Source organism: Parambassis ranga, chromosome 7, assembly GCF_900634625.1.
Source record: "Parambassis ranga chromosome 7, fParRan2.1, whole genome shotgun sequence".
NCBI lineage: Eukaryota > Metazoa > Chordata > Actinopteri > Ambassidae > Parambassis > Parambassis ranga.
The window spans coordinates 16956600-16971211 of record NC_041028.1 but is presented as its reverse complement, the minus strand read 5'-3'; the positions used below and the strand labels follow the sequence as shown (position 1 = coordinate 16971211).

Here is a 14612-nt window from a genome sequence, read left to right as displayed (position 1 = left end):
AGGATGAAAATGAATAGAAAATGGTTTAACATGGCCTTTAGTGAGAGAACCTTTCTTTTCTGTGGCCTGCCGTGCTAGTGAGTTGTAGAGTTTTAGAGATTCGTGCTTGTGACGGCATGACTGGATGTAAACTTTAACTGTGTCCTCCACATTTGAGCTGCACGCTGCCTTCTCCACACTGATACAGTTGCAGATTGTTCCTTTATGAAATTGTCTGTGGATTTTCTTAATAACACAGCCATGATTTCTGGAAAGGGACTTTGCTGTTGTATAGTTTTTGTACTTTGGCACTTTGCTTGAGGACCTCATTTTCTTTCAATATACTTGAGAGGAGGCAGAAATCTCACTACATGCCACTCAATTCAAATATAGGTAAATGATCAGCTGTGAACACCAGAGGAGAAATATGAATATTTAAATTTATACACCTGATGGACAGCTTGTACACTAATTAATACACTGCTCAAAAAAATAACACCTCCTAGATCTCACTGAATGAAATATTCCAGTTGAAAATCTTCATTTATTAAATAGTGGAATACATTGAGAACAAAATACATAAAAATGATCAACGTAAATCAAAATCATTAACCCATGGAGTTCTGGATTTGGAACCATACTCAAAATGAAAGTGGAAAATCACATTGTCATGCATCAGATGGAACCCAGGACCCACTGCACCAGCATGTGGTCTCTGGGGTCCTTCTGAGGATCTCATCCTGATACTTAATTGCAGTCAGGGCCCTCATACCACCCTCATGGAGTCTGTTTCTGACAGTTTGAGCAGAAACATGCATATCAGTGGCCTGCTGCAGGTCATGTTGCAGGGCTCTGGCAGTGCTCCTCCTGCTCCTCCTTGAACAAAAGAGGTATCAGTCCTGCTGCTGGGTTGTTGCCCTCCTACAGCCCCCTCCACGTCTCCTGGTGTACTGGCCTGTCTCCTGGTATCTCCTCCATGCTCTGGACACTGTGCTGACAGACACAGCAAACCTTCTTGCCACAGCTCTCATTGATGTGCCATCCTGGATGAGCTGCACTACCTGAGCAGCTTGTGTGGGTTGTAGACACCGCCTCATGCTACCTCTAGGGGTGAGAGCACTGACAAAATGCAAAAGTGATCAAACTGTGATGTGATCAGGCAGAAAGATATGAGAGCAGAGGACTGGTCTGTGGTCAGCACCTGCAGAACCTCTCCTTTATAGGGCCTCTCATTTCCACCTGTTGTCTGTTCCATTTACACAACAGCAGCTGAAACTGATTCACAATCAGTGTTGATCCTAACTGGACAGTTAACAGTGTAATTTCTGTGATATTAAAACCACTGCAGTGAAACAAGATGACCGGCAGTGTGATCTGATCTACTTTTTACATGGCCGAGGTGTCAGCAGGAACAACCAGGGTAAATGCAAAAATCAACACATCCAATATAATGTGATTCTTCTTCTTCTTCTTCTTACATTTTTTGGCGCAGCGTATCTTCAGCATACATTGACCGATTTCAGCCATTCAACTATCAAAATGTTCATCTCACAGAGGACATTCCATTCAAATACTAAGCAATTTCGGCGTAACATTGGAGCAATTTTAACATTGGAGGCTATGGAGGAGCCTTAAAAACCACCTTCAACTTTGACATGTAACTAGTTCCACGTGCTTTCAGCTACAGAAACCGTTCAAACATCATTCTGTTCCGAATGCTTTCAAATCACACAGCCTGAGCTTCTTACAATCTTATGGTATTATTCCAGCCTCAGACCTTTCACATGGTATATTCACAGGCTATTCTTTAAGGTCATGACTTCATACTGTTCTTGTCTTCAGCGGTTTCTTTTTCATATCATTCATATTTCATATTCATTCAGAGCAATGCTTCAGCTGCAGCAATCTAACTTGCATTTTCTTCAGGAAATGCTTTTTTCTAGTTGTCTATAGTGTTTACAAGTCAAGCAGATGTTTGCATATTACTGCAGTCATTAGCATATGACGTTTTATAGACTTAACTAGGTCATATTTAAAAGAGGAAGCTACTGATATTTAACAAACATGGATTAATTAATACATGTAGTAATAATAAATATATAGTTTTTAGTGTTTTAAAAATATTGCTTCATTTCAATCTGTGTTTGAGGTTTGAGAGTTCATTTCTTTTTCCAGCAAACCAGCCGACGTCCTCTGCTGGCCCCACCTATCACGTGACGCCATGACGCCACTCCCCGTCTCTGCTGCTAGCAGTTAGCACGTTAGCCCCCAGCAGCTGTCAGTGGCAGTCAGTCAGCGAGCCCGTCAGCTCGAGTAGTGGTGCATTTGTAGATCTCCTGCTGCTCCTCTTCGTTCCTCCCGTAGAAAACAACAGAGGACAGCCAGGCTGTTTCTTCGGGAGCTAGACGCTTCACCTCTACGGGCCACCTGCGGTTAAATATTGTTGTCCTCCGCCGTCACGACAGGAAGAAGCCCTGGGACATGGCCAGAACAGAACAAGTCCTGGTGCTAGAGCCACAACATGAACTCAAATTCAGAGGTAACGGCAAAAAAATGCAGGGCAGGGCCGGGGTAGATGGCTAAATTAGAACCTTAATCACAGCCTGTAAATCGCTTTTTGCTTGTACTGCTATAGTGCTTGGCAGTGAGTCGTTAGCTATTGTTGGCCTTTTTTAAATAAGACCGGAATAGCTAGCTGTGGTCTACGCTGGGTGTATGACAGTCGTGGCGGTGACAGGTGAAACGACACTTTGTGCGACGATGCTACCCAGCTAGCTACGTAGCATTCAGCTAATCTAACTAGCAAGCACAGTGCTAGCTGTCATTGCAGCGTCAGGGCAAGGCCGCCGCACCATTGCTTTAATCCTCATTTGCTCTTTCGTTCATTTCCTGACAGCATGTGAAACATCGTAATGTGAAATGAGACTTGGCGTACATCTTTGTCGCGGCGTTGTTGTTTATGCCCGACTGCCAAGAAGTTCAGGTTCTAGCATTTTCTACGTTCTCGGTGTCATTGCTTAGCCTTAGTACCCTGCTTATTTCACAATATTGTAAGCTAGCAAGCCTGAGAGCTTTACCGTTTTCTGCCACTCTGAAACCCGAATTCCTTTCCAGCTTTTCTATTTATAGGAACAATGGTTATGAGAATAGTGATTGATCTGGAGCACCAGGGTTAATGCTGTTTCCCTTAACAATTGCGTTTGGGTGCTGCAGAAATGGGTTGAGTGATGGGTGATAGGATCAGTCAGTAGTAGAGTGTTGACTGATTATTGCCAAGCCTTAGGATGCTAACAAGAGCCATGATGCCTACACCCATTCAGCTCCATGTGCAGTGTGATAAATGGTTAAAAGCACACACCTTCTGCTTCATCTGTCCAATGGGGCTGGTTATTTCTTTGGGGAGTCATTAAACATGGAAAGAGACCGCTTGTAGATGATCAAACAAGCTTTTTTTTGGCACAGGGTGGAGCACAAATAATACATCCAGTGTTTGCACTCCTTGCTGCTCTTTGCACCGTTTTGATGTTGATAATTAGCAATGTTGGTGGAGTCCCTCACTGCCCCACCCTTGTATTCATTGCTGTAGATAAATATGTGTTTGCTAAACAAGTCTTGGTTTGGAGTCCAAACTTTGTACAAAATGCCATACAAACATCTGCAACCGAGCTACTAGACAGATGTCTAAATGATACATGTACTTCCTTTGGTCCATTGTGTAATTTTTTTTCTGTGTCTTCCTCAGGCCCATTTACAGATGTGGTCACTGCCACTCTGAAGCTGACTAACCCCACAGATAGAAATGTGTGTTTCAAAGTTAAGACAACCGCACCTCGCAGATACTGTGTGCGCCCAAACAGTGGCATCATTGACGCCGGAACCTCCATCAATGTTTCTGGTTTGTAACTTCTTATGTTTTTTTATGATCCTCTCAGTACATGGTGATCTCTGCTTTCCCACCATTTTAAAAATAACCTGTGCCCTTGTCATGTTTTTAGGAGTGCGTGATAAAAATGATTTTACTGCTGCTGCTGCCATAGACAACAATGTTAGTAAAACCTGGAATTCATTATCCATGTAGAATTGATGTGTGTTCTCTCCCAGAAAAGCATCATGTGAAAGGGAGGGCGTGATAAATTAGGGTATGTCTGATAAAGGCCTGATCAGAAATTGAACATGAATGTCTGCTACATTGCTTCCAGAGTTTTGCGTTCCACAACTTTCCACAGCTTTCCAGAACACAACTCAAAATGAAACTAGGCTGGAAGCATTTCCAAATGTGTCACTCGGTCCATGCTACGTCTGAAAATGTAACAGGGTCGGTCTCTGTTTCTGTTTGGTCTCTGCAAACCCCAGAGCAGTGTGGACGCTCACAGCAAAATTCATGCAGTTTGAAACAAAAGGTTTATTAGTGTAGCTGTAAACTGAGACAGCTTGGTTTTATAGATGCAATACAGTGTTTTTATTTTCTCATTTAGAAGCCAGTTATTTGGTATCTGCAGAAAAAAAAACTGTACAATTGTGCATTGATTGGCAAAGAGAAGTAATCCTAATCCCCAGCTGTAGCAACAAAATGAATGTCTTACATGATTAACATTGGCCCAGATATTGGAGAAAAATAAAGGAGTAGGTTTCGTAAACACTCCAATCATTATAAGGCTATCCAATAACAAGCTTTGTTATTTGTCTAATTTAGCATTTTCCCCATGAAATGTCAAAGAACCCAGGACCAAATAAAAACATCCATTCACCATCATATCAAACATAACCCCAATGGTCAAAGTTCTTAAAACAAGGGTTGTTCGTCTTAGTGATAACAGCTTGCCCTGGATTCAGCCACAGTAGAGAGATGTCCTTAGTCAAAATAGTAAACAGTCTCAGCCACGCATCAGTTTAGCACAATATCAATGACACGGCGAGGCTGCTAAAATGAGCCCTGCAGTGAAAGCTTGCACTGGAGTTAGGCGAAGATTTACAGATCAAGTTCAAGCACTTGCATCATAGGCGAATATATTTTCTCGTGTTGTGTGCAATGTACCAGATAACATCAGTGTTGTCACGAGTTTATTAACCAGTAGTAAACTTTCCTCACCGTGGCAGCACGACTGATTGAAGCTCAGAGTGTCCAAGAGAGCGTTCTTTCTCCTGAGAAATTGATTTTACTGACAGACAGCTTTTAATGACATGGCACCCTCCTCCTCACCTTGTAGCAAAGAAGGTCCTTTAGGTCCATTGATGCTGGCCTAAAGTCACATATAAAAAAAAAAGGCGAAGAAACTGCCAGAGATGTTCAAACACTGACAGAAAACACCACATGTGGCAGTTGTATAAAACCTATACTACACATGCCCAATGTCCTGGTTGTCACTCCCAGACACGTTGCTGTTGTGTTCTTGCACTTCTGCAATCATTTATGACGGCATCCACTGTGTCACGGGATAGTTCAACTCAAAAGCAAAGCTGATAGCTGATATCTCAAAAACATTATCTCGTGTCTAAACAGACTAGACGGGTGAATATCTCTGTTGGCCACAAGAAAAAAAGAATCTTAACTATTGAATTTAAAATTCAAATTGTTGAGTGGAAAACTTTTTAAACCTTAGTTTAGGGTACAGTAATTTATTTATTTTTCTGAACCAGATTTGAGTGCTGTTGTTCATATACATGCCGTTTTACTATGTCCTAGTGCATTGAAATAGCAGTTATGGCTCCCTCCCTATTGATTTTTTGATTGTACTGTATGTTCATGTTCAAAGAAGTGCATATTGAAGATCGGTCACTCCCTAATGTTCTGTCTGTTCTGTCGTTGTTTTTGTTCACAGTTATGCTTCAGCCTTTTGACTATGATCCCAATGAAAAGAGTAAACACAAATTCATGGTGCAGTCCATGCTGGCTCCATTCGACATGACTGATATGGAAGGAGTTGTGAGTACATGTTTCATGAAATAATCACACACACACACACTATTATTTATTCATGGATCATAGTTATAGTAGTTGTGCCTGTCTCTTGTTTTGTGAGCACAGCTGTTTAGGGCATCTGATCCTCAAACGAGGAGAGTGCTGCAGGTTTCATCTGCCAGTTTTTATAGTGCGGAGGCTATTTTAAATCATGACCACAAAAATATGTACTCTTTTGGTTTATTAGGAGTGCGAAGGTCATTCCATCAGGATTAAATTTGCTATAATGACCAACTCGCTGCACTTTATCCCTCTTGATGAAATTTCTCAGACTTCTTCAGCAGATTCTGGGGAGATTCTCGTGCCCAGTGACCAGCACCGTGTCTTTGGCAGTGGTCTGTTATATATATGGTGGCAGCCTGTTTGCCAGATATAGCCAAACTGAACAGTGTAATATGGGATAAGGTGATGTGGTCTTAGAATGACTGTATTACTGCACAAACTGGTAGCAGTGGTTTGGTCAAAAATAATTGACCATAGAATGCTATAGTCAACCAATCAGAACTGAGTATTTAACACAGCTATATTGTGTACGTACATCCCTATTTCTGAAAATGTAGTCCTGCAGAAGATCATTTTGTGACGTTTCCTTTGATTTAAGGGTGTGTATTAAGGATAAACACAGCTCATGTGATGCCAAAGAATCAATGCGTGAACTGAATCCCACGAATCTCTGAACTGTTTCCTTCTTGATGTCCTCAGTGGAAGGAGGCAAAGCCTGAAGAGCTGATGGATTCAAAGTTGAGATGTGCATTTGAGATGCCTCTAGAAAATGACAAAACTGTAAGTACAAGTCTGTGTCAGACATCTGCTGTGTCATTCAGTCATTTAGTGTCAGATGTCAATGCACGATGGTCACAATTTCTCACATTTCCATCCTTTCTACACACCCACACCTGTAATAGTTGGATCCACTTAGTGTTATGAAGGAAAGAGTCATTTATATAATGTTACTGTAGAGTATTTTCTCCCTCCCATCTGCAACTCATCACTGTATTACCCATTATATGATTTATTTATTAATTTATGATTTGTTGGTACTTTCAACTCACCACCTACCACATAATCTGTATGTCTTCTCATCACCTCCATCCTCCCTTTTTGTTTTTTTTTCCTCTTCTTCCTCTCATCCCACCAACCGCCCCCGCCCCCACCCTCACTCTCTCTCCACAGCAAGAGAGTGAAATCAACAAAACTGTGTCTTCCTCTACCTCTGTTAAGACTGAGCACTCTGTGCTGCCCAAGTCAGCCAGCGCCTCGCTGGATGATGGCGAGGTGAAGAAGATTATGGAGGAGTGCAAGCGGCTGCAGATGGAGGTGCAGAGGCTACGGGAAGAAAACAAACAGATCAGGGTGAGACACGCTAAAACAAATAGGATGTCTGTGTTTTCTTTCAGGCTCGTGTTTTCTGTCCTAGCTCTTCCTGTTGTATGCAAGGACGTGTGGAGATATATGTCAGTGTTTCTGCAGACAGTGGGTCTTAAAAATGATGGACTAAACTAGCAACTAGGGTTACTTTTACAACTATATTATGGTTATAATATCATCAATTAAACATTCAGTCTCCAGGACTGCTGTCCTTCCTTTGAAGTCCAACACCCTAAAAGATGTCATTAAAAATAAATAACCTTCTCTGGTATGTGGCAGAGCCTTAGGCCACAGGCTGCTCTCTTCTGTACAGCATCCTTTCCCAGAGACTGGGTCAGGACCACAGGTGGGTCACAGGAGAGTTTATTTGGGTCACTACATTTATCTCAGCAGTTCACCTTTGAGCCTCTTCATGGGGTATTAGAGAACCTTTTGTGACTTGGGTGCTGTTTACAGCTAAGATATGGGACGTCACCCGTGGGTCTTTGAAGAGCCACTTTGAGTCCATGAGGGTGATAGCGACTGTCACCGTGTTTGCTGAGGTTTTGTTTGACAGTATATCTGACTCGTCTTCTTCACAGGAGGACGATGGCCTGCGGAAGAGAAAGGTGACATCGGTGGGCGCTCCTCACTCCTCTGCTATGGCGGCCACGGCCATGAGAGACGAAGGCCTGAGCACCCGCGTCCTGGCGCTCTGCGTGCTCTTCTTTGTGATCGGAGTCATCATTGGCAAGCTGGCCCTGTAGAGACACAGATGGACATAGCACAGTGACGGAAGGATGAACAGCATGCTCGGGAGAACACGTGTCAATGGCGGCAACGGGGATGTCTTCTGGGTTTATGTTGAAATATTGTCTTCTTTTTTTTTTAACATTTAAGGCAATATCATGACGGTTAGTTTGGATGGAACATAATTTAAAGTGTAATAAGGAAACAAAGTAAGGTATCCCAAGTTAATGTGTGGGTGTTTTTGTCACTTGTCTTGCCTTTTTTTTTCGTTTTTGAAATAATCACCACCTTTTGATCTGTTCTTTCCGTCCATCTCTCCTTCCTAAATGATCTCCTCCAATTTGCACAGGTCAAAGTTTAGCGGGGCTTGGACGTGGCTTCATGCTGGCTGAATGTCTGACGTCTTTCATTGATATATTCAGTTTCTCACTCACGTTGTTGAAAGCTCTTAACACTCCTGAAAGTCTCTCCACAACCCATATTCTGCAGAGAGGTGAACACAGCTGATCAATGAAAAACATAACTTTATGTAATATCTTCTACAGCTTTTGAAAAACAAAGCAGCCAGCAGAGGCTCTGTGTGTGTGTGTGTGTGTGTGTCTTGTCAATTTGCCTCCTGCTGGAGTGCTGATGTGACTGAATGTGTGTGGATGTTTTAATGTGAGGAGACCACAAATGGTGAAGTCACAGGCTGTGTTAGAACAGAGGGAAGTGAGCTGCTGTCAAACTAAAACTGGCATCTGGAACGATTTTGTGTACACAACAGAAAAAATGGGGGAAAACACAAAAACATAATTAACACTTTTGAAGATTTTAGTTGTCCAGACAAAAAAAAAATCAATTTTGTGGGCCATTTGTAAAATAAACGCCTCGGTAAAATCAAGATGATGATAAAGAATTGATGCTGCTCAGCATTCCACTTGACACATTTTCTTGGTAAGAACTTCCAACCTTAAAGCTGTGGATGTTACATATGATCGACTCTGTACCAGTAGATTTGGCCACCTCGTTTGATTTTTGTATTTCTTTCTTCCCATGGAGCACTGACTTTACGTCCTCCAGTGTATCACAGCCATTGTTTGCTTTGTTTTCTTGTATTATCATGTAACCACAATGCTTCTGTTTATAATATCCAAATGCACTATATTCAGTTGTGCAAGTCTGCATGAATGGCCTACATTTATTTTCATGACCGTTTTTTTTTTTCTCAGTGTTAAACATGATACTAGCAAAACCAACAACATACTGCCTTTTCAGGAGGGACCATTTTATCAGTTTGTGTGTGTGTGTGTGTGTGTTTTGTTTCTTTTAGTTCATCCTTTCCTTTTGCTTCCTGTTGGGCTCTGATGGTTGTGAGATAACACAGCTGTATTACCTTGGCTATCACATGACCATCTCGGCAAGCTCGGCTGTTTAAAAATATATACATATATATATATATAGAAATATATATATCTGCATTTTTGTTTCTTTGCCGGAGGGAGCTCGGGGAGCGGAGACATGTGGATGTGGGCGGCTGGGAGGAGGACTGTCCTGTGAATACACACTACACACAAAAAGGTATCAGCGCTTCAGACCACACCTGCAGAGATACAGTCACATCAGTGTAATCACACATTTCACAATTGGATACTCTTTTGTATGTACATAATAATAAAAATACTTAAAAAGATACATGGCAAAGTTATTAACATACTGTAGTAAAGGAAAAAACTGAGTAAAAACCACCATGGATCATGTAGCATCATAATGAATTAAAATACATAAACCCCCTACTGTCTGCCTCTGTGAAGAGTTACTTTTTTTATCTAGGTCACGGTATAAGAAAGTTGTGTGTGTGTGTTGTATGTGACGGCTCATGCTGTCTGACACTAGAGCAGCCCAGTCATTAATGAAATCCACCTCAGAGTGTGGTTCCATCTTGAATCATAAAGGGTGTAACGACAGCAGAAAAACTGGAGCATATATAACACTGATTTTATATATTACCAGTAGCCCACAGTGCTTTTTATCCATTAATATTATTTGGTATGATTTGACACATACAGCTTCTGGTAAAAAAAAAAAGAAAAAAAAAGCAAATGTGTGTGAAAATAGTCTCCTTATTCTGTACAGTGTAGTTCAAACATGTGAGCAAATTAGGTTTAAGAGAAACTAAAAATATATCACATGATTAAGATCAACACAAAAATGTGACCTGATGTTTTTTTCAGAAATTTAATCATACATTTGGTAAACATCTTTTTAACTGCAGCGTACATTGTGTGCTAAAGATGGAATTATCTGGGGTTTTTTTAACCACATTACAAGATGTTTGCAGTGTTATATCTTAAGAAGATATAACACTGCAACTGAATAGTCTTGTTTAATTTCATGGTATTTAAACTAATAATTTGGGATTATAGTAGTGCAAATTTGGCATATTATTTAAAAACAAAAAGTGTACTTTTTACAGCCAATGGAGGGACGTGTTGTCTAAATTAATTATAGATAAACAAATAATAACAACGTTCCTTTAATTCTTGGATCCTAAAATAGTTTGATTTAAAACACTAGGTAACAGCGATGCCCTGTACGGCCGGCAGTTGTCCAGCAGAGGGAGACATCCAGGAAGTAGACAATCGTCAACTGAAGGAAGAAGAAGATCGAAGTGTCGGAGTAGGCTGACTGGAGGTTATGGCTATAACCATGGTTCTCTGATTAGCATGAGTGAGTGTCTCACTATGGGAGAACGCCCCCTGCGTGATCCCGACAAGCTTTAATTACACTACACCAGCCCTCGGGGCTGACATAGCTTCAGTCGCCATTCAAACAAGCTCACCTCTTCCTCGCTTCCATGGTCTGGTGAGACACTCACTCATGCTGATCAGAGAACCATGCTTATAGCCATAACCTCCAGTTCTCTTTCATAGCATGCTCTCGTGTCTTCGTGCCTGGGATAGCAGGTCCCTGCGTAATGGCAGCTGCCATGGTGTCAGGGGCGGTTCCACATTGAATTACTCCCCGGGCGAGACCCCCCGCCCCCTCCAAAAAAAAAACAAAAAAAAAACAACAACAAAAGCGGAGGTCATTAAATAAGGGGGAATTCAACTCAATTCAGTTTTATTAATATAGCGCGTTTTACACTCACCGCTTCACAGAGACCTAGAGCCTGAACCCCAAGAGGAGGAGAAGAAGAGGGAGACAGGACAGAGAGGATGAAGGAGAGAGAGAGAGGAACAAACATGCAAAAACATTACAGAAAACAAACATGACAGGTTGCAAAATGGATAATATGATGATAAATGGTATAAAAAATAAAATCCCCATTGTCTATATTTTTTTTAAATTAAACTAACATAAGGCATGTAAACTAGAGCACTACAATTGTACTGGATCAAACATCTGTCCTTGCTTATTCAGACAAAACAAAAATATTTCACTGTACTACAATAGGACTGCATTTTATACATAGATATAATTTTTTGTTAGCTATATATAGTAGTATATAGTGCTTTCAATTCGATTTTAATAAGCAGCATAAAGGTTGTAATGTGTAACACTTTGGGCAACTAGTCATTTTGAAACCTGTGTGATGGTCCAGGCTGTGGGCAGAGAGTGAAGAGAGGCTGAATGGATGAAAAATAATCATTCCCACTTTTTACCCTGTATTTACCTCATAAAACCAGCTGACAGTCAGCAGTATTCTTACTTTAGTTTATCGTTAATCAGCCTGTCATTGATGGACGGACTTATGTTAGCAGACAGTAGCTAAATTGTTAGCTAACCCTCAAGCCAGAGCAGCGCACCATGGATGGACATTATAAAAACACAGCGCACAGCATCAAACTCTCAGTCCAGCATCAGGCTACAGTCCTCTGTCTCTCTGCCTGCAGCTCTGCTGTCTCTCCGGTTTGGCCCCAAAACTTCTGTGTTATTTAATGATCTTAACGGTAACGGTGCCGCCCCCTGTGTGATGCTGCCCCGGGCGACCGCCTGGTCTGCCCGTGCCCAAAACCGCCACTGTATGGCGTGCCCACTAGAGGCTGGAAAATCTCCGCCATCCAGTGTTTCGCTGGCCAGTGTGGAGCCACCAGGATCATGACCAGCTCCTTCTCCCTCAATCTGGCCAGAGTTGGAGAAATGAGAGCCACTGGGGGAAAGGCATACAGGAGAGCACGTGGCCACTCGTGTGCCAGTGCATCGATCCCCAGCGGGGCCACTCTGGCTCAGCCCTGAAGGTTGCCGCTTGGTAGCACCCCAGCCTGTGAGAGAGGCATCTGTAGAGATCACCTTCCCTGGCCGAAACAGTTCCCATGGTAGCACCCTGGGTCAGAAACCCTGGGCTCTTCCACTGGCACAAAGCCAGGGAGCAGTCCACAGAAACCCTCGCCCTTCGATGACCATCTCGGAGAGGATCTAGGCCAAGGGAGGCTCCCATCGCTGAGGCCCTCTCATGTACAGGCGTCCCAGGGGTATTACCACCACAGATGAGGCCATCAGGCCTAACAGCCTCTGACACTGTCTGAGTGTGACTGTGTTGCCCCTGTGAAACAGTGCAAGGCATCCTTTCATTGCCACCACCCTGTCCTGAGAAAGGAAAGCTCTGCCCTGGAGAGAGTCCAAAGTCAGGCCTATGAAGGTGATGCACTGAGAAGGTGTCAACATTCTTTTTTCTATATTCAGGCGAAACCCCAAACTCACCAGATGCCGTTAGCCTCCATCCCCTTACAATCCAACAGGGAGCTCCCCGAGATGGGGTGTTTCTCGCTGTATGGTTTAGCATTCCACATAGCCGCTGCAGCTCTGGGGAAATTGGCAGCACTTGTTTCCCCGTCTTCTTTGCTTTGGGCAGCTTCTTGCCATCAAAGCGAGACCTGACTTCCTCGGCTTGAACCGTGGGCCACGGGATGTTGAGCCTTGCAGCTGCACGTTTGCACATGTCCTGCATGTCGAGATCCAGGGGAGAACATGCCGAAGGGATTTCTCCCATCGCGACGCCCGGCCGCCCTGCCGGTGACGCTGAAGTATGTTTCTTCTTCGTCAGCGTCTGACGAGCTGTGAGGCAGCGTCCGTTTCACCTGTTTGTTGGAGTACTTTACATTGGTTGTTTTTTATAGGCAGTGTTTAGCAATATTCTAGTTATGTCATGTTTTCGCAAACTATTTGGAGGAGGGGGGGAAAGGAGGAAAGGGACCGAGTGCACAGGAGGCAATCCAGAAGCTCAGAGAGACCGAGGAGAAGCTAACGAAGAAACAGGAACTTTTAGAAAAGAAGATCGAGCAGGAACTGTCATGGTTTCAGCCAGGTCTTTTATTTTGTAGTTCATTTTCTGTTTGTATTAGTTTTAGTTTTACTAGTCACTTCCTGTTTTATTTTGAAACTTGATCTTCCCCTTGTGTTTCAGTTATGTTCACTTCCCCTTCCTCATGTGTGCTCCCGTCCCCCTCCTGTGATTACCTGCTCCGCCCTAATGTGCTTCACCTGTGTTTCCTTCCCCTTGTTGCCAGTTCGTCTTGTGAGTAATCCGAGTGTCCCAGCCTTTCTTCAGCCAGTTGGTTTCAGTGAATTTCAGTGAGTAATTTGGTGTTTCAGTGTTCAGCCCTGTGTTTTTGGATTCGGCCAGAGGGCGGGCTCCAGACGGCGTCACTCCTCCCGTCTCGGCCAGAGGGCGGGCTCCAGACGTCCAGGCGTCGTCCCTTTTGTCTCCCGAGGACACGCCTCAGACTACACCACCTGTTTAGGGTGGCCTGTGTGTTACTCCTAATGGATTATCTGTCATGGCGAAGGACTTGATATCTATTGGGACCAAAGTAATGCAGACTGAGACATTGAAGAGGAAAATGTAGTTGTTTCTAGATAATTCCTCTTTTTTACATGCACCAAATGTGGTGCATGCACCAAGCCTGAGGGAAAAAAAATTGTGGTGCATGCACCAATTCTCCAAAAAAAAGGCTGCTGTTGCAACAGGTGGCTGTCACAGGAGTCACCAGTTCTTCTGAAAGACACATTGCTGCAAGCAATCAAACTCTTTCTTCACACTCTTTCTTCTTTCTTTCTGTCTTATTCTTCCGTACATTTTTTGGCGCAGCGTATCTTCAGCACACATTCACCGATTTCAGCCATTCAACTATCAAAATGTTCATCTCAGGACATTCCGGGTCATTTTTAACATGGGAGTCTATGGAGGAGCCTTCAAAACCACCTTCAACTTTGACATGTAACTAGTTCCACATGCTTTCAGCTACAGAAACCGTTCAAACATCATTCTGTTCCGAATGCTTTCAAATCACACAACCTGTGCTTCTTATAGTCTTTCATATGGTATATTCACAGGCTATTCTTTAAGGTCATGACTTCATACTGTTCTTGTCTTCAGCTGTTTCTTTTTCATATCTTCATAATATTAAAACATTTTCTATTTTTCAAAATAAGAGCTTCATCTTTTCAAATTCTTAACTGCATTTCAGCAACTTAAATTCAGATTGTAGATTCTCCAGCAATTCAGAGCAATCCTTCACATCAGCGTTCAAAGCAATGCTTCAGCTGCAGCAATCAAACTTGCATTTTCTTCAGGAAATGTTTTTCTTGTCATGAC

General features: G+C 42.7%; 1 protein-coding gene across 1 annotated transcript; it reads left to right on the top strand.

The window, feature by feature from the left end:
- Window positions 1-2220: 2220 nt before the first annotated feature.
- LOC114438804 (vesicle-associated membrane protein-associated protein B/C-like) lies at window positions 2221-9707 on the top strand. The gene is made up of 6 exons (XM_028410369.1): window positions 2221-2518; window positions 3722-3874; window positions 5799-5902; window positions 6641-6721; window positions 7112-7291; window positions 7888-9707. The coding sequence occupies exons 1-6, from the start codon at window positions 2461-2463 to the stop codon at window positions 8050-8052; spliced, it is 741 nt and encodes a 246-aa protein (XP_028266170.1). The 5' UTR covers window positions 2221-2460; the 3' UTR covers window positions 8053-9707.
- Window positions 9708-14612: the final 4905 nt, after the last annotated feature.

What these genes read in the sequence shown, in the direction of transcription:
- LOC114438804 (XM_028410369.1), top strand. Translation starts at nt 2,461, where the DNA reads ATGGCCAGAACAGAACAAGTCCTGGTGCTAGAGCCACAACATGAACTC. An exon ending in TGACTGATATGGAAGGAGTT is followed by an intron (nt 5,903 to 6,640) that starts GTGAGTACATGT and finishes TGATGTCCTCAG; the next exon opens with TGGAAGGAGGCAAAGCCTGA. An exon ending in AAGAAAACAAACAGATCAGG is followed by an intron (nt 7,292 to 7,887) that starts GTGAGACACGCT and finishes TCTTCTTCACAG; the next exon opens with GAGGACGATGGCCTGCGGAA.